General features: G+C 43.0%; 1 protein-coding gene across 1 annotated transcript in view; it reads right to left on the bottom strand.

Moving 5' to 3' along the window:
- ppl (periplakin) overlaps positions 1-21918 on the bottom strand; it is an 86302-nt gene extending 64384 nt beyond the window's left edge. Inside the window, exon 1 of the mRNA XM_072268930.1 lies at positions 21690-21918. Coding sequence (XP_072125031.1) covers positions 21690-21730 — 41 coding nt within the window. The 5' untranslated portion in view covers positions 21731-21918. The remainder of the gene's footprint in view (positions 1-21689) is intronic.
- Positions 21919-22312: the final 394 nt, after the last annotated feature.

The following is a 22312-nucleotide window of genomic DNA, read 5'->3' on the forward strand; positions in this document are numbered from 1 at the left end:
GTAATCTGACCTGGAACTACATCACTAACTCTTCTAGTCAAATACTGGATCTCTAGGTCACCACACATATGCAGTCCATCTGCCCAAGCCGCCACCACCTTCTGGTGGGCAATTAGGGATAATTAGCAACACAAAGTGCTGGAGGATCAGGCAGCATCTACGGAAGGGAATGAACGGCTGACGTTTCAGGCCGAGACCTTCCATCAGGACTAGAGTGGAAGGGGGCAGAAGACAGAATAAGGAGGGGGAGGGGCGAAGCTCAAACTGGCAGGTGACAGGTGAGACAGGTGGGGGGGATGAAGTAACAGATGTAATAGGTGGAAGAAGTACTGAAGAAAGAGGCATCTAATAAGAGAGGACAGTGGACCATGGAAGAAAGGGAAGGAGGAGGGGGAACCAGAGAGATGTGTTGGGCAGGTACAAAGATAAGGGGTGAGAGGGTAACCAGAATGGGGAATGGAAAAAGAGAGGAGGAGGGAAGGAGAGAAATTACTGGAAGTTAGAGAAGTAGATGTTCAATTGATTTCTTTAATTCAGATTGATGGACAGATAATTAATAGGCTGAACTGTCTGTCCTGTTTGGCCCGAGCTGTGGCGTTGGAAATTGGCAGGGTTTTATCGCAGACTGTAAAGGTCCAGTATCTGGCCCTGTCAAAGAGTTACCAACATACACTTCGATAAAGCTGGTTCAATCAATTGCATGCTCTCAAGGAAAACCGCAAGAGGAGCACCGTGGCATTATTTTTCACCAAGGACACTTGTTTAGATTTATTTGCTGTGAACAAATTTCCTCCACTGTTGAGATGCTTTGAAAATGTATCTGCTAAAACATTCCCAGTCGGTGTATTTATTGATATACAGTGCCGAATAGGACCTTCTGACCCTTTTGAGCCTCACTGCCCAGCAATCCTCTGATTTAATCCTAGTCCTAACCACAGGACAATTTACAATGACAAAACCTACCAGGCGGTACATCTTTGGACGGTGGGAGGAAACAGGAACACCTGGAGAAAACACATACTGTCACAGGAAGAACGTACAAATTCCTTACAGGCAGTGGCAGGAATTGAACCTGGATGGCCTGTACTATAAAGTGTGGCACCAACCACTACGCTACCCCAGCTCTGGCCCCAGTAAAAGAACCATCTCATGAACGTTTCCTGAATTTATGTCAGAACGGTGGCGTGGTCCATTGTGATGGCAGAAGACAGCAGATTGCTTGTCGTTACCCCACTAGTCACACTGCATTGGTAATATTTCTAAATCAGGGTTTAGAACTGAGCATCAGCAGATGCGCTCCACTATCAGCTCAGGATTAAGTCTCTACCTGCATGATGGAAAGAGAACCTGGCACATCTGGTCATGGTGTACAACGCAGAATTGAGATTTACCTTTGTGACAGATTAGAGCAGATACCGTCTGATCTAGCATCAGTCTGCAATAATCAACTCTTTCTTGCTTCACCTTCTCAGGGGTCTTTGTGGGCACCCCCATGCCATTTCCTGAGATTGCCAACTTTCAATACTACTCTGGATTCACCAGGAACTATAGACCCATCTCCAGGTTCTGCCAGAGCCAACAACCTTGAAGAATGTATTCTCTTATATATACACAAAATATACTGCATACAGTATATACTGCAACATTTGTCAGGAACTGTCCAGCCTGGTTTTTATTTTGGTGTCTTCCCCTTCCCTTCCTGAAGAAGAGTCTCGGCCCGAAACGCCAACTGTTTATTCATTGCCATAGATGCTGCCTGACCTGCTGAGTTCCCCCAGCATTTTGTGTGTGCCAGCAAAGCCTCTGCCACTTTCTCACCCGATGGTAAATTTGGGTGTACCCCACCGGGAAATCAATGGCACTGCGATGACAGAACTTTTAATATCCAGCTGGAGTTGCTGTCCCTGAATTCAATGTCACCTGTGGTTTTGATTGACGGTAGTCAGACCTATGATCTGAAGTTTGAGAGTTCAAGCCCTACTTCAGAAATTTGAACATTAAAGTCTAGGCCTAGAGTCTAACGCAGTGTGGATGGAGTGAAACACTCTTGGGAATTCTCCATTTCAGAAATATTTCTGTAGGTTTTATCTTAAATTAAGTCCTATCAGCTCACTCAAGTAGTTGTAAAAGGTTCAATGGTAATAATTCAAACAGCAATGGGACTTTTCTGCTGAGATGGCTGACATTCATCAAGGACACAAGGAGACCTACAATCTGGTTCGGGAAGCAACAAAATACTGCAGATGATAGAAATCAGAAATAAAACAGCAACATTGGAATTGACCCACAGGTGAGGCAGCATTTGTGGCAATAAACAGAGTCACATTTCAGGTCAATAATCTTTCATAGGAACTGAGAGAAGTAGGAATAAAGTTGCAAAGAAGAGGAAAAGGGTGGAGAGAACAAATGACAAGGCTAGTACTAATATGCAGACTGGGAGAATTTGATTCCTTCCTCACATATACCTGGCCTTCTAACATTTCACATCTGACCAGTCTAACGACTTTGCTTATTGGATCTTGCTGTGCACAAAGCAGCTGTCTCATGTCTAATGCTACAACACTGACCATGGTTCAAAAGCATCTTATTGGATTCACGACATATGCCGGTGATGTTAAACCTAATTTTGATTCTGACTGCAAAGTACTTTGTGGTACTGGGAGGTGTTGAAAGGCGCTAAATAAAAACAAGTCTGACTAGATGGGAGTTGATGTTTCTTCACTAGTTTTAGTAAAATAATTTTGATAAATTTTAGTCAGCCTTCCTCCCACAGGAATATTTGTTCAGGAACAAACTTGTTCTACTTTTACTACAACCTTTTGTTTAAAAGTTCTAAGTCAATCATTCGATGGTCATTTGGCAAACAAGTTGCCTTTGTGCTAATGCACTGTGTTCCAATAGCAAGTGGTGCTGTGGTACAGCAAAGAGGCATTGTACTGTTTGCTTTTTCCGATCAGCCTGTCATTCCAGTTAAATCACCCTTGGGCCAAACAGCAATGCCAGCCAATTTTTATTTCTCAATCCTATCTGCATTGCAGAAGTAACTAAACCAATCTATTGTTTGACTCAAGTTTATGGAGGAACAATTCCATTTTAATAAAGCTTTAAAAATAATTAAAGCCATCTGCAGAGAGAGCATCCAATGTAACCTCAACAATATTATCACTCATGAAGATCAAGCCATGAAGCCAATTCCAAGCTTTACTGAAGTACATGATTGGTGATCACCATGACGACAATACCTTTGGATTAGTCACTCCCAAATGGTTACAATGGAATATGGTAGCACATTGTTTCCATCTTGTGTTATGGCTGTGAAATCTTATAAAATATTGTATGGCTACCCTGGTATATCCAAATCATTGGTTTCCTTATGTCAGTCTAGGTAATTTTTCTCTGTAGACTTTTTTTTGGTTTCTTTTCTTGCCCTGAAGGGGACCCCTTTCTCCTAGAAAACCCACTTAATCTCTCCTGCTGAGGTCAGCAGAAGCTGAGATGTTCCTTGCTGAAGATGAGGGAGGACCCTTGCTCTTTCCTGGCTCCAGTGGGGAAAGCGGCATCTTCGGTGTGAGGTGCAGTTTTCATGGGGGCAAGGCTAACAGGACGTTAGTTTAGATTTAAGGTTATGGGTTTAAGAGACAGGTAGAATTATGGATTTTGTTTTCTCTATTAGTGGTGTGGTAGATGTTTGGGACTCAGTCGCCTCCATCCTGATGTTGGGGAAGTCCAGAAGGAGGGGTCACAGTTTGAGGATAAAGGGGAAGCCTTTTAGGACCGAGATTAGGAAAAACTTCTTCACACAGAGAGTGGTGAATCTGTGGAATTCTCTGCCACAGGAAACAGTTGAGGCCAGTTTATTGGCTATATTTAAGAGGGAGTTAGATAAGGCCCTTGTAGCTAAAGGGATCGGGGGTATGGAGAGAAGGCAGGTACAGGGTTCTGAGTTGGATGATCAGCCATGATCATACTGAATGGCGGTGCAGGCTCGAAGGGCCAAATGGCCTACTCCTGCACCTATATTCTATGTTTCTCCAGAATGTGGCACCATCCATCATTAAGGACCCTCACCATCTAGGACATGCCATCCTCTTGTTTGCACCATCAGGGAAGGGGAGCCTAAAGACCCACACTTAATGTTCTACGATCAGCTTCTTCCCCTCCACCACCAGATTTCCGAATGGTTCAGGAGCACTATCTCACACTTCTGCTTCACACTATTTGTTTTATTTGTAACTTATACCAATTTTTCAATGTGCTGCATTGTATTGCTGCTACAAATACAACAAATTTCATGACATATGTCAGTGATAAAAAAAGCCTGATTCTGATCAGTGGTGAAGGCAGAGAACCTTGGTCCATTTAAGAATTGCCTGGATCAGCACTCGAAACTGCACGAGCCACAGGACTGAAAACTGAGAGGGAGCTTGAAAATAGCATTAATCTGTATCAGCTTCTTCAGGTGACAAGATTACAATGGGTAGATTGTCTCCTCCTGTGCTGTGAATGTCTCCGATTCCATGAATCAGACCATCTCCATGCCATCAGTATCCTACTGATATAGTAGAGCCTCAGTTTTGCAGACTGTTGAAGATTAGCCTTGAAGAGCAGAAATGAGATCCTCACAGAGTGGAAAAAAAGTTGAGTTGCTCTGTCTTAAGTACTCTTCAGTTGGTTTCCTATGGGTTGTGTAAAATAGTCACCGAGCCCTTTCTTTTGTGGAGAGTAACATAACCAGGCACCACTGTCATAAGATCATCAACAAGGTCAGCTTCTCTGACCTGGGGGGCAGGAGAGATTAAGTGGGTTTTCTAGGAGAAAGACGCACTTACAGGGCAAGAAAATAAACAAAAAAAAACCCAGAGAGAATACAAGTCAGAGAATGGAATAATTACCTGACAAACATCCTTACCCAAAGACTGGTCAGAATGTGCAGCTCTCTACCACAAGGAGTCCTTGAGCTGAATTGTTTTCAGTTTATTGAAGAGCAGGGTGAAGAGAATCAAGAAAAACAGAATGGAGTGCAATGCTGAATGGTTTAGATTGGGGAAAATGGGAGGAGAGTGGAACATAAAGACCAGCATAGAGCCATTGGGCCAAATGATCTGCTTCCGTGCTCTGTATTTGCAGCTTTCTATCCACCCGTCCAGTTATCTAGAACCCTTCCATTCAATGGTAGGGGAGGGAGGAAGGGAATGTCGACTTGGACCATGAGAGGCCTGCGTCGGGCATTTTCATGCCTTACAAGGTGCAGATTGGAAGTCTGAGTGGGGCGCCACTCCTCGCACAGACACTAGAGCAATGTGTGATTAAGTGCCTTGCTCAAGGACACAAACACGCTGCCACAGCTGAGGCTCAAACTAGCGACCTTCAGATCACTAGACTAGTGCCTTAACCACTTGGCCACGTGCCCATTCAATGGTAAATGGAATATTTGGAATACAGTTTTAATGAATATAGCCTTTAAAACTGCTAGGAAAACATAAATAAGAAATGAAAATGTTGTTGTGCTCAGCAATTGCATTGCATCCAGCAGCAAAAATGTTTTCTTTTATGGACTTGGCAAGTGCTCAGGTTGAAAGCTACTAAGAATTTGATGGATGCATTCACTAACCACAGCTTTCTCTGGAACGAGACAATGGCACAGATTGCTTCATCTGCTTTTGACCTTTAGGGAGCGATATTTAATCCAAATTGCCTGACTAGCTACAAACTCATTCACTTCACAAACTGGAAGATTCTCACTTTGGACATTGGCATGGGATGAGGTCAAAAGGCCAAAATAAAAAAAAAAGCTTAGCTCTGTCATGTATTGCAGGGAAGCACTTTAAATCAGTCAATTTGCATCACCATCTGGTACGGAGGGGCCACTGCACAGGATTGGAAAAAGCTGCAGAGTTGTAAACTCAGCCAGCTCCATCATGGGCACTAGCCTCCCCACTATCGAGGACATCTTCAATCCCTCAAAGAAGGCAGCATTCATCATTAAGGACCACCACCATCCCCCAGGACATGCTCCCTTCTCACCAAAGAGCTACCTGAGCACAAAGGTACACTCAGTGTTTTAGAAACAGCTTCTTCCCTTCTGCCATCAGATTTCTCAACTGACAATCAACCTATGAACTCTGTTTGCACTACTTAATTTCATTCATATATACATACACACAAACATCACTATAATTTATAGTATATTTTATGTATTGCACTGTACTGCTGCTGCAAAACTACAAATTTCACCACATAGTCAGTAATAACAAACCTGATTCTGATTCTAATCAGTCCTGCTGAGTGTGAAACCTTCAGATGACTGGACAGGATAACATTCCATTTTCCCACTTCACCCAATGTTCCTCACATCAATGGAGAGGAAATATCGAGCGGCTTGGAAAATTAGCATTAGGTCTGCCTTATCAGTTTATCGATGGGTTAAAGTTGATCCACAATCATATTTATCCTGCCTGACTAATCCACACTCCCCATCCAAGTTGTATTTCAACATGAAACTCACTTTCTGGCCATTCTAGTCCTTCCACAGTTCACTCAAATGGTATTTAAATCATTGAGTCTATCTGATGGATTAACCTCCTTCAAAACTCATTAAAGCAGGAAGCCTCATTTACTATAAACAATATTTGGAAGCACTAATTGCTCCTAACTATTGAAAAAAATTGCCATGCCATTTTTTTCCCTCAGCACACGAGGGTTAAATATTACTGGATACAACCACAGTTGAACTGCTCATGAACTCTTCCTGTTGCCGTCTGTTGAGGATAAACCTTTCACCATAAAGTTCACCACCCACAGACCATAAGAATTAATCAATCCTTTACTAAGTGTGTGGTTAATATTCTACTTTAATTCAATGCATACACACTTACGCTGCAGATTTTGTTGTTTCCTCCTGCACTCTTTCCACACCACTCCCTATCTCTCGTTGCTAGGACACGGTGCCAGCCAATGTGTGGTACCCTGTCCGCTCTCCGTGTGTGGTCTGAATAGTGAGTGCAGGTGATCATGGCAATCATCAGACCCAAAATCTTATGCAATATGGATCTTATCAGGATGTTTCAACTCCAACCACTGCATCGGAGTTGGTGAAGGCAATAAAACTTTCATTTCCTGGGGCAGTACAAAGAGAAAGAGGGTAAGTATAGTCACTGGCTGCTTCCCTTCAAGGCCCAGTTGCTCCAGAGAACCAGAATCAAAGGGAATTTTCTACACAGGCCACTTGTGTCCATCAGCTCAAGCCAAGTAAATGGCTTCAAGGCAATTAGCGGTCATGTCTAGAGTGCACAGTCTTTCTGTCCCTTGAGAGTCCTGTGGGCCCAGCCATATTTAAGAGCTGCCTATATTCTGTAGGTACGTTAATGGGTCCTGATCAGGAGAGACGACAACGTGACAAAGCCAGGGAGGTCCACAGAGTGTTGGGGGTCTACATTCACTCACATCTTTCTCAGGATTCTTGAAGACTAGCATGCAAAGCAGCATAATCCTTTCCTTCATTGTTTCAATTCCTGCCCACCTGTGGATCTAACACCCCCCCTCCACCCCACCACCCAGCCCCTTGCTCTGTGACCTCTGAAGTTCCTCCATTGTTGGTGGAAAGACCTTCAAGCACATAAAGCATACACTAAAGGCTCCGTTGCACTTGACACTTTGGGCATCACCAGAAATCAGAAGCTAGCTTCATCTTTTACAACAATTTCTTGAAGTAACTATTGTCAGGTGAAGTTTTGGATTTCTATTCAGCCAATTCTCGATCACCCAGCAGCCACACACAATCCATCAGTTTGTGGATAAGTAAGAGGGAGAGAAAGCCTGCACTTCCAGGTCTAACTCTGCTGAGTTCCGAGGCTCCTGTGGCTGGCGAAAGTGCCCATCGTTTGGGTAACCGCCCCCTGACTGATTTTGGGCATGGGGTGCACCTTGGTGTGGGGGGTAACAGGGAAAGGGGTTGCAGGTGTTGGAATCCATTCCAGGTGGACCATCTTCACCTGTAGCTCAGTGACTCGCTCTCCAATCCCAACTACACATGGGACGGTACCTGCTGTACTGGGAGCATCAGAGTTTCCCCAGAACACCAGCCCATTAGGCAGGGCAGAAAGGAGAAGGTCTCGGTGTCCTTCGAGCCTGGAGTTCAGAATCAGAATCAGCCTTATTAGCACTGACACACGTCATGTTATTGAATGCTTTGCAAACAGCATTGTTAGATCTGCCCCTCAATCTGCTGAGGTCGCTAGGTGCCTCTGAGGAGCAATCACACCAGTGGGGAAGGCACTGCCCACTGCCTATAGTCCCCCTTGTGGTCCTGGCACAGGTGAACACTGAGGATGCAGAGCCTGAATGAGGAGCATGGTCTACGAGCAGATCTTGATGCCTGCAGGGACGTCAGTGTAGATGATGTCCGCAGGTACTATGAGTGGTTGTCGCTGTGTTTACCCTGCTCCTCCCGTACCCTGGACGACTGAGCGACAGCATTTCGCATCTCTGGCAGATCAATCCAGGGCTCACTGCAGCCAGTCGTGTTCCTTGTCTTTGTGTGCACTACTGTGGTGCAGGAGGTGCAATGGCCAACCTGCACAAATTACAGTCTGACAGAGCTGCGGGAGATTGCTTCGTGTTCAGCGATTTGTTGTGATCTTCTCCCTATTAGAATGGAAGGCTGGCAGTCAACTTTCACCAGGTGTGTGGCATTAGGTGTTTCTATTTACCCAACTAGTTAAGCTAGCCAATGACATTCCACTCCCCATTATTCACCTGTCCATTCAACGGCATACTTGGAATTCCAGTTCTCAAAGAGTTAAACCATTCACTCAAGTTAGATTGGTTTCAACATCCAGCTTTAATATGCTGTGCAAGACACACCCAGAGCATTCCTCGCATGGTTATCAATGCGGCTCCTCCCTTGTTAAAAGGCCAGAATTATATTATCTGTCTGAAACAATAGACAGGTGGAATTATGTTTGCTCCAGGAGCGAGAGTAAAGTCAAATACTCCAGCAACAGCTGATGGACTTTAAAATAAAATTGGTAAATTGCGATCTTTGCATTAAAACAATTAATTGCACTATTATTCTGATGAAACTCAAAGTGCAATATGGCACAGTTTTAAATTGCTTTTATTTTTTCCCCACCTGTACTGTAAGCTTTAGGACTGATTGCAATACTAGATCTGCTCTCGAGACATTCAGGGAACTGAGGCAATGGGTGTAGGTGTAAAGAGTTATTCTATGATAAAACCAGCATCGACGGCTCAGCAGCAACGAGCAGGTGTGGCAGGTGCAGCAAAGTAACTATCCTCCTGCTTCTCATGCAAAAGAGGCTGCCAGAAATTTGATCTGAGCGCCATGGTTTCACAAATGAGATGTGCGTGTCTGTGACCGAGTCACTCCACACATCATCAACTCAAGTGGCATCTATGGAAGCGAATAACATTCAAAGTTCAAAGTAAATATATATCACCATATACATCCCGGAGATTCATTTTTTTTGTGGGCACAGTCAATAAATCTATAGAATAATAACCATTACAGAATCAATGAAAGACCATCCAACTTGAGTTCAACCAGCATTCAGAAGGCCTTTGACAAGGTGCCACACATGAGGCTACTTAACAAGATAAGAGCCCATGGAATTACAGGAAAGTTACATACGTGGATGGAGCGTTGGCTGATTGGCAGGAAACAGAGAGTGGGAATAAAGGGATCCTATTCTGGTTGGATGCCAGTTACCAGTGGTGTTCCGCAGGGATCAGTGTTGGGGCCGCTTCTTTTTACATTGTACATCAACGATTTAGATTATGGAATAGATGGCTTTGTGGCTAAGTTTGCTGACGATACGAAGATAGGTGGAGGGGCCGGTAGTGCTGAGGAAACGGAGAGTCTGCAGAGAGACTTGGATAGATTGGAAGAATGGGCAGAGAAGTGGCAAATGAAGTACAATGTTGGAAAGTGTATGGTTATGCACTTTGGCAGAAAAAATAAACGGGCAGACTATTATTTAAGTGGGGAAAAAAATTCAAAGTTCTGAGATGCAACGGGACTTGGGAGTCCTCGTACAGGATACCCTTAAAGTTAACCTCCAGGTTGAGTCAGTAGCGAAGAAGGCGAATGCAATGTTGGCATTCATTTCTAGAGGAATAGAGTATAGGAGCAGGGATGTGATGTTGAGGCTCTATAAGGCACTGGTGAGACCTCACTTGGAGTACTGTGGGCAGTTTTGGTCTCCTTATTTAAGAAAGGATGTGCTGACGTTGGAGAGGGTACAGAGAAGATTCACTAGAATGATTCCAGGAATGAGAGGGTTAACATATGAGGAACGTTTGTCCGCTCTTGGACTGTATTCCTTGGAGTTTCGAAGAATGAGGGGAGACCTCATAGAAACATTTCGAATGTTAAAAGGCATAGACAGAGTGGATGTGGCAAAGTTGTTTCCCATGATGGGGGAATCTAGTACGAGAGGGCATGACAAGGATTGAAGGGCGCCCTTTCAGAACAGAAATGCGAAGAAATTTTTTTAGCTAGAGGGTGGTGAATCTATGGAATTTGTTGTCACGGGCGGCAGTGGAGGCCAAGTCATTGGGTGTATTTAAGGCAGAGATTGATAGGTATCTGAGTAGCCAGGGCATCAAAGGTTATGGTGAGAAGGCAGGGGAGTGGGACTAAATAGGAGAAAATGGATCAGCTCATGATAAAATGGCAGAGCAGACTCGATGGGCCGAATGGCCTACTTCTGCTCCTTTGTCTTATGGTCTTATGGAAATATCATAACTGAAATGACTCATTTCTAACTCACAGGCCCATTTCTGAATTGTCTGACTAAGCATTCAGAGGGCAACAAACTGTGCAAATACAAAAAAGAAATACTAAATAATTAAATAAGCAATAAATATCGAGAACATGAGATGAAGAGTCCATGAAAGTGAGTGCATTGGTTGTGAGAACATTTCAATGATGGGCCAAGAGCAGTTATTAATGAATAGTCAATGTTTTGGGCTGAGATCCTTAATCAGAAATGGAAAGGAAGGGAGAATAAGCCAATATTGACAGCTATACAGATGCACAGATAATTGAATAACACACAGTGCTGGAGGAACTCACCAGATCAGGCAGTATCCATGGAAGGGAATGAACAGTTGACATTTCAGACTTTCATCAGGACTAGAAAGGAAGGAGGAAGAAGCCAGGATACGAAGGTGGGAAAAGATGGAGGAGTACAAGGTGGCAGGTGATAGATGAGACCAGGTGAGGGTGGGATGAAGTAAGAAGCTGGGAGCTGATAGGTGGAAGAGGTAAAGGGCTGAAGAAGGAAGAATCTGATAGGAACAGACAGTGAACCATGGAAGAAAGGGAAGGAGGAGAGGAACCAAGGGGAGGTGATAGGCAGGTGAGGAGAAAAACAAAGATGAGAGGGTAACCAGAATAGGCAATAGAAAAAGAGAGAAGAAGGGAGAAGGAGAGCCCATTCCTCCTGACCTGGTCTCATGTATCACCTGCCAGTTTGTACTCCTTTTGCTAGCCCCAACTTCTTATTTTCATTTATGTCTCCTCCCTTTCCAGTCCCGATGAAGGGGCTCAACTCAAATCATTAGCGGCTTATTCCCCTCACAGATGCTGACTGACTTGCCGAGTTCCTCCTGCAATTTGTGTGCGTTGCTGAAGATTTCCAGCTTCTGCAGAATCTCCTGGTTTACAGATCATTAGTCCTTGGCTACTGGACTCAGTCAGGTAGTCTTTGCAGAGCGTGGAGACAAGAGATTCCAGATGCTGGAATCTTGAGCAAAAAAAAATACAAACTGCTGGAAGAACTCAGCAGGTCAAACAGCATATGTGAAGGAGAAGAAACTGGCAACATTTTGGGCTGAGGTTAGGCGTTCTGATGCAGGGTTGTGACCCAATATGTCAACAATTCCATTCTCCTCTACAGGTGCTGTGTGACCCACAGAGATACAAGTTTGTTTTTCACTTTGCTAAACTTTCTGGCTTTGGGTGTGGTGTGGGTGCGTCTCAGTTAAAAGACAATTGAGGACTCAGACCTTGCTGGTAAATTTCACCTGGTTCAGAGATTCTGTGCTTGTGTGACCAAAGATGAAAATCCCAACCAAACCATCACTGGACACCATTTACTTTTCAACAGTCTACTACCCTGTGGGGAGCTGCTAGTGAGGTTCCCTCATGTTTAGTTTCCTTTGCATTTCCATATTGGAATTAGTTCTTGGATCCTTGCACCATGCTAAGTCTAGTGCAGGAACTGTGACCCCATCGAATTGCCAGGAAGAAAGTGAAGGGGAAAATTAGTCATTTTAGTATGTTGTGTCATGTTTTAAGTCACATTGGTAGATATTAAAACACTAGGCTTGATTTAACAAGTGTCTCAAAGGAGGAAAGACATTGAGAGATTCTGGAAGGGAATTCCTGTATGTGAGGCAACACACACAAAATGCTATAGGAACCCAACAGGCCAGGCGTTCACAGCAGATGTATGTTTCAGGCCAGGATCCTTCATCAGGACCAAAATGTGGACTATTTACTCTTTTCTATACATGCTGCCTGGCCTACAGAGTTTCTCCAGCATTGTGTGTGTCTGTGTGTTGCTTTGGATTTACAGCATTTGGAGGAGCAGCTTAGGAGGAGACAATGGCGCCCTACAGCAACTCCCCTTGCATCTTCAGAAACAGCTCTACTTCCATCTTTAATATCTCTATTTTTCCCTTTCGGGGCTCTTTTGAAAACCCTGAACTGGAGTTACACACTGACTTCAGTTTTTGCAGGAATGGAACCAGCTCTCTGGGTTTCACGACTGGCTGTTATTTGATACACCAAAGATGCGGCCTAAGAGATTAGCTCACCTTCGGAGCTCCAGGATCTCGTGATTTTGGAGACGGGCGGACCGAAGGTCGGTGTCTCGGCAGGAAATCAGTATATCGTGGGAGGCGGAAGCTCTCTGGCTGTGTGCCCAGAGACCCGAGATCTTTGGGCACAGAGCCTGGAAAAAGCGACACAATAGATTTTTAACATTGTAAATCAGTGAGTTGTTTGTTATGTCTCCCCTCTCTCTGTGAAAAGAGAGAGAAAGCCTGTGGTATGCCAAATACTGGGTGAACGAGTGGTCTTTGGGGTACTGCAAGTCTGTATCTTTACTGTTGCTATGCTGCATGCTTAAGTGCTCGGTGGTGGGTACCAATGTTTTTTTTTAAACTGGTGGGGGGAGCGGGGGATCGTTGATTGCTGCCGCTTACGTGCAGGAGGGAGGTGAGCTGGAGGGGGGTTGCCGTGGGGTACTAACATTTAACTGTCATTCATTCTTTGGGGGCACTCCTCTGTTTCTCGTGGATGATTGTGACAAAAAAGCATTTCAGGATGTATATTGTATACATTTTTCTGACATTAAATGTACCTTTGAAACCCTTGATTTTCTCATGTTTGTGATAGTCATATAGGGCAATGGCAGCTGACTAAAGGCTAGGGCATTGGTGATGGAGCAGTGAAAATCCGTAATTTGCAAACAGTCTGAACTGCTGAATGCTTAGATGGTTCTAGAACAGCAAGACGTTTCAATGTTTGGAAGCAGTGAGCCCACGGAGGGTTTTCAGAAAACATCAGAGACCTTGAAAACCAAGTCTGACCATTTTAAGATCAAAAGGAACCATGATAAAGAAAATTAAAATAAACCCAGAGAAATAGCTTTTATTCCCCCTCATCGGCACAGCCAAGAAGGGCCAAAGGGCCTGTTTCTGTGCTGTAGTTTCTATGGTTCTATGTTATTGAAAAGATAGTTGCTGCTGCTAAATTTACAAGATCCCACAATGCACAAAAGCCTTTAGTATTTTACTGATGATATAGGTAATCTTCAGGCTGATAGGTTGGTGCAAGCTTTTGACAAATGAAATTAGATCCTATAGGTATTAACACTGTTATAACATTATAGTATAGCTTAACATAACAGAAACAGCAATTAAATAAAAACTGTCAGGAACATGTTTAAGCAGGTTCACTGATCCTACTGAATTTAAGTTCAAAAGCAGACGGGAAACTAACGTACTGAAATGGTACAATGAAAGAGTTGGGCCACAGCTAGAGGAAAACAAGAGATTATAGATGCTGGAATATGGGGCAACAAACCGGCTGCTGGAGGAACTCAGCAAGTCGCCAAAAACCTGTGGAAGGAAAGGAAATGTTGATGTTTCGGGTCAAAATCCTGCGTGACTACTTTATAAATGTGGCCACAGCTAGAGTCTTGTGTTGGAAAGAGGTGACAGCACTGCAGAAGTACATTTGTAGATCACAAAGATGTTACACAAGGATGGAGAAGTTTAGTATTGAGGAGTCATTGAAACAAAAGTAGCTGAAGTGAAATTTAAGCAAAGAATGTTTAAGTATAGGTCGTCTACAAGGACTTAGCAGAGACGTCAAATAAGAGGGATCTTAGACTTAAGACACTCAAAGGTAAAGATAAGCTTTAGTTGTCGCAGATACATTGAAATGCATCCTTTTGCGTTGTGGATGTGCTGGGGGCCGCCTGCAAGTGTCGCCGTGCTTCCCGTGCCCGCATAGCATGCCCACAATTTACTAACATAACTCATATGTCTTTGGAATCTGGCAAAAAACACCAAAGGACTTGGAGGAAACCCATGTAGTCACAAGGAGAAGATATAAACTCCTTACAGACAGTAGCGGGAATTGAACTCTGATCTTACAGTTGGCACTGTAAAGTGTTACTCTAACCGTTATGCTACGATGACTACTAATCAGTAGAGGGAAAATGTCCTTTCAAAGAGCTGTGGCACCTGGAACTCACTGGCTGAGAGTGGCAGAGGCAGAACTGTTCACAACATTTAAAGAATACCAAGATGAACAAGGAAGACTAGGATCTGCAAAGTTAGACATCAAGGGCAGGAATGTGGGAAAAGCTTCACTATCTCTTCTTGCACATAGTGTGGGTAGTAGGTGAGCCTCTACTGAACTGTAAATTTCCATGGCTGAATGAGGCAGGAATATGGTCTAGAACTGCTAACTGAGTTACTTGATATTCAAGAATAGTAAATTTCCTTGTGCAGGTTCTTCATCAACACAAGCATAACTCACACCAGGAAGTGCCAGTTTGTGGAGTGACTCAAAATGACCTGGAGGAGATATCATAGTGTCTCCCTCCATGTGAGGAGCACCAGTGACATTACATAGGATTAAGGATTCATATAGGTTGAGAGATTATAAAAAACAGAAATGTTGGAAAAACTCAGCAAGTGGAAGGAGAATCAGAGATAATTTTTCAGGTGGAACATGTCTTAGTTCTGATGAATGACCTTTGACCAGAAACATTAACTTCTGCTTTTTTTCCTCTCCAGATTTGCTGCTTAACCTGCTGCACTTTCCCAGAACTTTCTGTCTCATCATTAGCTTCTGCATTTTTATAAATTTTTCAGATTTTCTCTTAGCTTAAAGGTAATGTATTACGACCACTGTGTAAATATATAAGGTAAGGGGTGGGAAGTTCAAGGGGAATATTAGAGGAAGGTTTTTTTACCCAGAGAGTGGTTGGTGCGTGGAATGCACTGCCTGAGTCAGTGGTGGAGGCAGATACACTAGTGAAATTTAAGAGACTACTAGACAGGTATATGGAGGAATTTAAGGTGGGGGGGGGTATGGGAGGCAGGGTTTGAGGGTCGGCACAACATTGTGGGCCGAAGGGCCTGTACTGTGCTGTGCTGTACTATTCTATGCTCTATGCCATATAAACAGAGTAAAAACAGGAAGAACATTTGTTTATATAGTGCTTTATGAAGCAGTCAGATAGACCATAGGATAAGTATTTGAAGTGAAGGCAAGAAATTTGTATTACCCCAGATTCTAAATATAGCAATAACAACCAGCTTAGCATTTTAGTGAGGTTGGTCAAGTATAATACCAGGAATACTTTCTATTTAATCCTTCAAAATAGTTGCCTGGGATCTTTCTCATCTCCTTTAAAGAGTAGGTGAGGCTTTAGTTTAATTGCTCATCCAAACTACAGCACCTCTGACTAGAGCAGCACTCTTGCATTGGGCTGCTAACCTAGATCATTCAAATCTTTGCAAGGGGCATGAAACTACAACCCATGTTTCGTTAATCACTTCCTCTCCAATAAACATGTTGCAATGTCCATAGAATTTGGAGAGGCCAAATCAAAGATGAGACACTTTTACTTATAAATTCATCCTTGCCAATAAAAGACTGGTCAGACATACTATTCCCATCCAAAGCAGGGATGAATTTTTACTTCTGTTAAATTACAGCATTCAACCCATAAAGTGGCCACACTATTAGAGACACCTGTACCCCTGCTCATTAATGCAAATATCTAGTCAGCTGATCATGTGGCAGCAACTCAATGCAAATATCAGAATGGGGAAGAAATGTGATCCAAGTGATTTTGCCTGTGGAATGATTGTTGGTGTCAGACAGGGTGGTTTCAGCTTCTCGGAAACTGCTGCTCTGGGATTTTCATGAACAATGGTCTCCAGGGCAGGGGTTCTCAACCTCTTTTTTTGTGCCATGGACCAGTACCATTAAGCTAGAGGTCCATGGGCCCCAGGTTGGGAAGCCCTGCTCTGGAGTTTACAGAGAATGATGTGAAAAACAAAAAAAAACAGAGTGGCAATTCTGTGGGTGAAAGTGTCATGTTAATCAGAAAGGTCAGAAGAGAATGGCCAAACTGGTTCAAACTGATGGTAACTCAAATAATCACATGCTACAACAGTGGTGTGGAGAAGAGCAGAAAAGTATCTCTGAATGCAGAACACGTCAAACCTTGAAGTGGATGGGCTACCTCAGCAGAAGATCTCACCAGATTCCACCCCTGTACCTAAAAAATTGGCCACTGAGTGCACCTCATTGTCTGTAAAATGGGTTTAGAAAAGCTTTGCAAGATGCAATTATAAAGTTTACTTTCCTTTAACGAGCTTAAGAACTGTGATCGATGATTTTTGCATTTTCCACTAGGTTAAATGTGTCATTATTAATTGGAATGGTAAAATAATTTGCCCATCAAGTTCTGGGCAAAGCCATTAAAGATTCCATTAACTGGGCCATCAATCAAAATCAGAATAGTCCGAACAATGAAATCTGGCCATTAGGGATTAAAGTTAATGATAATACTAAATAATTCAAATGCTAAAAATAATTAGCTTACAACTCACTACCATACTGTTAAATATTTATGTAATATTGATTTTCTTTATAATTTCTTTAGAACATTTTGCCTGTGTGTTAATATGAAAGCCCAGTGCAATCACAACTTTTGTAGAAAATTACATCCCATATACTGTATGTTGCACATTGCCTATCAAATTATCGGTATGGTTTGCATAATACAACAGATGTAGAAAGATCAAGTCAGAGATTTGTATGGTGGCATTAGTTTGTTAAGCTGGGTTTTGATTTTTGGAGAAAGGCTTGGCACCAGTGTCAGTACTTGAGGCCTGCATTGAGAATGCTGCCTAACCTGTGAAGCTTTACAAAGCTGGAGACACCTGGTAACATTCCTCTACATTCACTGTTTACAGCCTTTGTATTCCACATACAGATCGCCAAGTCAAAACAGAATTTAATCCTCAAAACACTATTAAAAATTCTGTAAATGCAACAGAATTTGTCCAGTCCCACTGGTCCCCGACATGACATTTTTGAATAATTGAAAAGATTACCGTGCTACGAATTGACTGATTCTGTATTTATACATATTGTACAGTTTAGAATTAATAGCTTCTCTTAATAACCAAATCAATAATTTTGATGATCCATTCACCAAAAGTTGATCCCTTTTTGCTCCTTTACTCTAATGCATGTGCACCACATTCCAATGTTTTATGCGAACTTGATTAACACTGAACTGTTATGAATTCCATCTGTATTGCAGCCTTGAGATTTTCTAGGTCCCTTAGAATCATGGACTGCCCCAAGCCTGGCTACAAAAGGAGGAGACCCCTGGGCACAGGGCCAGCAACCCCATCCCGTGATAACCCAGAGTTATGAAAACACCAACAGAAGCACAAAGACCTCATCCCTGGGACAGGAAGGATACACCAAGATGGGCTACACCTGGGGACAACTTGAAAGACTGATCCACTGAGCTGCTGCCAGTGGCCTGTGCCCCAGCAGGGATGATAGGCTTAAATAAATTGGAATCATGGCATACATGGCAATATGTTTGACTTTTGTCCAAGTGTGGTGCCTTTCCCAAATCTGGATCCTGTGGGCAGTATTCTATTTCTCCAAGTCCTTTTTAAAGATGGTAAGGAGAAATTGTGTTGGTGAGTGGTATCCAGACTGCAAAAGATCAACGTGCTTCGTCATTTCAGACAGAATATTTTGTCATTCCTCTCATAGTCAATCAATCAGACAATAATAAAACAAATTGTCAAATCCATCCTGAAATCCAAATGGGTAAGATTCACTGCTTTGCTTTTGCCTATTGGTTGTGTAACATTCTCAAGAAAATTCAGTATAATCCTAAAATACAGTTTATCTTCTAAAGTCCAGTGCTGATTGTCTTATCTTTTACCCTTGATAACAGCTTGGATTTATTTAACACATTCAACACAGCAACCTGTCTCAAGGTGCTTAAGTTCAAATAGCCTTCAGCATTTATACACTTTCGTAAGACCAGGAGACGATAAGACACCAGAGCAGAATTAGTCCACTTGGCCCGTTGAGTCCACTCCACCTTCTCATCATGGCTGATTCATTATTCCTCTCAACCTCATTCTCCTGCCTTTTCTCCGTAACCTTTGACACCCTTACTAATCAATACCTTATCAAGATCCGCTTTAAATATATCCAATGACCTGGCCTCCACAGCCATCTGTGGCAATGAATTCCACAGATTCACCACCCTCTGGCTAATGAAATTTCCTTCTAACATCTGTTCTAAAGGGATGTCCTTCTATTCTGTGGCTGTGCCCTCTGGTCCCTCGCTATAGGAAACATCCTCTCTACGTCCACTCTATCTCGGCCTTTCAACAGACTTCCTAAGAAATTAACTTAGCAAGTTATTGAGCTGCTGAAACCTCATGCAGAAGGAGACAAAATCTTTCATATCTACAATTGTTGTGCTGTTCTGTGGGATACACCTAGAACTATGCACCACATAAAAGTTGGTTAGATCATAAATCAACAAATAGTTTTGCTCTCAAGAATACAGAAAGGGGTCTTCAAACACAAGGAAATCTGCAGATGCTGGAATTTCACAACACACATCAAAGTTGCTGGTGAATGCAGCAGGCCAGGCAGCATCTGTAGGAAGAGGTGCAGTCGACGTTTCAGGCCGAGACCCTTCGTCAGGACTAACTGAAGGAACAGTGAGTAAGAGATTGGAAAGTGGGAGGGGGAGGGGGAGATCCAAAATGATAGGAGAAGACAGGACGGGGAGGGATGGAGCCAAGAGCTGGACAGGTGATTGGTAAAAGGGATACGAGAGGATCATGGGACAGGAGGCCCAGGGAGAAGGAAAAGGGGGAGGAGGGGAAAACCCAGAGGGTGGGCAGGGGGTATAGTGAGAGGGATAGAGGGAGAAAAAGAAAAAGAAAGGGGTCCTCTCTGTTAGAGCAACACAATTTCTATTAATAATGAAAATAAAAACAAAGAATGCTGGAAGTAGTCAGTGTTTATGGCATTTAGAGAGAATTCATCATATAATTTCCAATTAACAACCTCGGTGCATCAAAACAACTGAAGGCCTTTCTCTGAAGTTTCACAAATAAAGAACTTAAGGTGGGCAGGCGGGGGGGGGGGGTCAAAAGCTTTATCAAAGAAACACCTCTAAGGAACACTTGAAGAAGAAAAGGGAGGCAGAAGCATTTGGGGGGGGCAGGGAATTCCAGAATTTGGGATCTTAGCAGCTGAAGGCATGACTGCCAAAGGTAGAAACAATTAAATTTACCGATGAACAAAGAAGCTGGAACTAGAAGAGCAACAAAGAACCTGTTCAGTGAAAGGATCCACCCAGACATTAACTACATACTTTTCTGATGGAAACGGACATGCAGCATACACGAAATGCTGGAGGAGGAACTCAGCAGGTCAGAAGCCATCTATGGAGAGGAATTAAGAGTAGGCGTTTTGGACGGTGACCCTTCATCAGGACTTGAAAGGAAGGTGGACAAAACCAGAATAAGAAGGTGGATAGCACCTGGGTTTACCTATCACCTTCCATCTGGTATTCCTTCCAACCACCACCCCCCAGCCCCAAATTTCTTTTCCAGTCCTGATGAAGGGTCTTGGCCTGAAACATCAACTCTTTATTTCTCCCTATAAATGCTGCCTGACCTGCTGAGTTCCTGGAGCACTTTGGGTGTGTTACCCTGGACTTCCAGCATCTGCAGGATCCCTTGTGTTTACATGGAATGCACTTAACACATTTTGTTTTAAATTACCAATGTACATTGTTCCTGCCCCTTTTCCCAAAAGCACAAACGAGTCGAGCCCCTCATCTCAACGAGGAGCTCATCCAACAAGTGCACTTTAACTGTTTGCCCACAGAATGAAAAAAATACACACACACACACACACACACACACACACACACACATATAAAATCTTAAAAGGATCAAACTTCCTGGTTTTATGGACATGAACTCTGAATGCAGTGTATTCTGACCAACAACATAGCAATGGTGATGGTGGTTCTCAAATCCAGGTCACACCTGCAGAGGGTGGGGTCAAAAATCATTCCTATCGGAATTTATATATTCATCTATTCAGTTGTAAACATACCGGTTTCATTGGTTTCACTTGAATCAGATTAGTTATCAGCGAAGATTTAGTGAGTGTGATATTAAATCCAATTACTCATCTGGCAGCGGAGAGCGAGCACTGAAGTTGGGAGTTTGATTCTAGAATTAAATTTCTGTGCTACGTTTATTTAGTTAATCGTTTGGTGTGGTGTAGCCTTGAACAGTGAACCCCACCCACTACAAGGTATTAGAATTTTGACAGCTCAGGCGAATTTATCTACCTGCAAAAACACATTACTAGTTCACTAGGCAATCCTGGATCAATCCACGCGTCTACTTGGATATGAAGTCCACGTACACTAACCGGACAGCGGAGCAACATCGTTTCTGTGGTCTCCTTCAAGTGCAGGGAGAGACGGATAACAATTAATACTCGGGGCTAAGGGTAATTACAGTTCAGACGGTGTTTTTTTAAGCTGAGACACACAGCCTTGAATGCGCCCATAAATTAGGCTTCCTGAAAAAGTTTTCAACGTGGCCGCACCCTTTGGAGTTTAAAGGATGCATGAAACCCATATTCAATCAGGCAACTTCCATACAGAAAAAACGTGATTTATAAAATTTGAAATAAAAGTGAATATTATTGGAAACTTTAATTAATCCCTTTGAAGACGGTCGTAGTCGTACTGAGAAATTTGGAACCTATATAAGAATTCATTAGTTCAGTAGTCTGATCAATAACCAGCATTTACACAGGGCAGCAACAGCGAACGATCATTAAGTGGGATATTATACTAATTCGAGACTTTTGTGTCCAACATCTAACTACTATTCGTATGGGGTCGGTCTTAAAGGAAACCAGCCGTAGAACTAAAAACATTATTGAAAACATTTAAAAAATTATGAACTACATCAGTATATAAATATGGTATGCGCTGAATATAGCAATAACTAAAATGCATTTGTGCAAATAGTGAATCACTTACTTGGTGGGCGGTGTTATGTTTCTAGATTTCTTTTTAAACATCTTGCCTTTTCCAAAGATAAGTTGATTTCACGACGTTAAATTCTTATCCTCCACGATCTCGGGATGGTTGTTTTTGAAAACTATCCGGAGCTGCTTAAGACAGCGCGCCCGTCCCTGTTAGGAGCACCAAAAACAGTGCGCCAGGTGAGCGATCCGCGATCTCACCTGTCGAGTCGACCTCCGCCTCCCCAAACCTTACAGCGAGTGATTGACAAGACCTGCAGCCCCGGGCCCGCCCACCTTGCCGACCAGCCCTTCATCTCATTGGCGCGCCATGCATTACACTTTTTTCCAATTGGTTGCCTCTCTACTTGATTCCATTGTTGCCAGGCAACCTGCCTTGATTGACAGTCCGCGATCCCGCCTTTTAATAGGAGAGTAAATCTTCGCTCTACAGGCAAAATTAACTCCAGCTTGAAGCGCTTATTTGTTGACTCATTTGAAATGGAGAAAGTAAATTTCCAAATATTTTACGTAAGTTAAATTGCAGTCCGTCCTATAAGTCTATGAAACCCTTTAGTCCAATAAAGTGGATACCTATGACGCCTTTGTAACCCAAATCTCTCCTGACCCTTCACTCAA

This window comes from Mobula birostris, chromosome 9 (assembly GCF_030028105.1).
Source record: "Mobula birostris isolate sMobBir1 chromosome 9, sMobBir1.hap1, whole genome shotgun sequence".
NCBI classification, from domain to species: Eukaryota; Metazoa; Chordata; class Chondrichthyes; order Myliobatiformes; family Myliobatidae; genus Mobula; species Mobula birostris.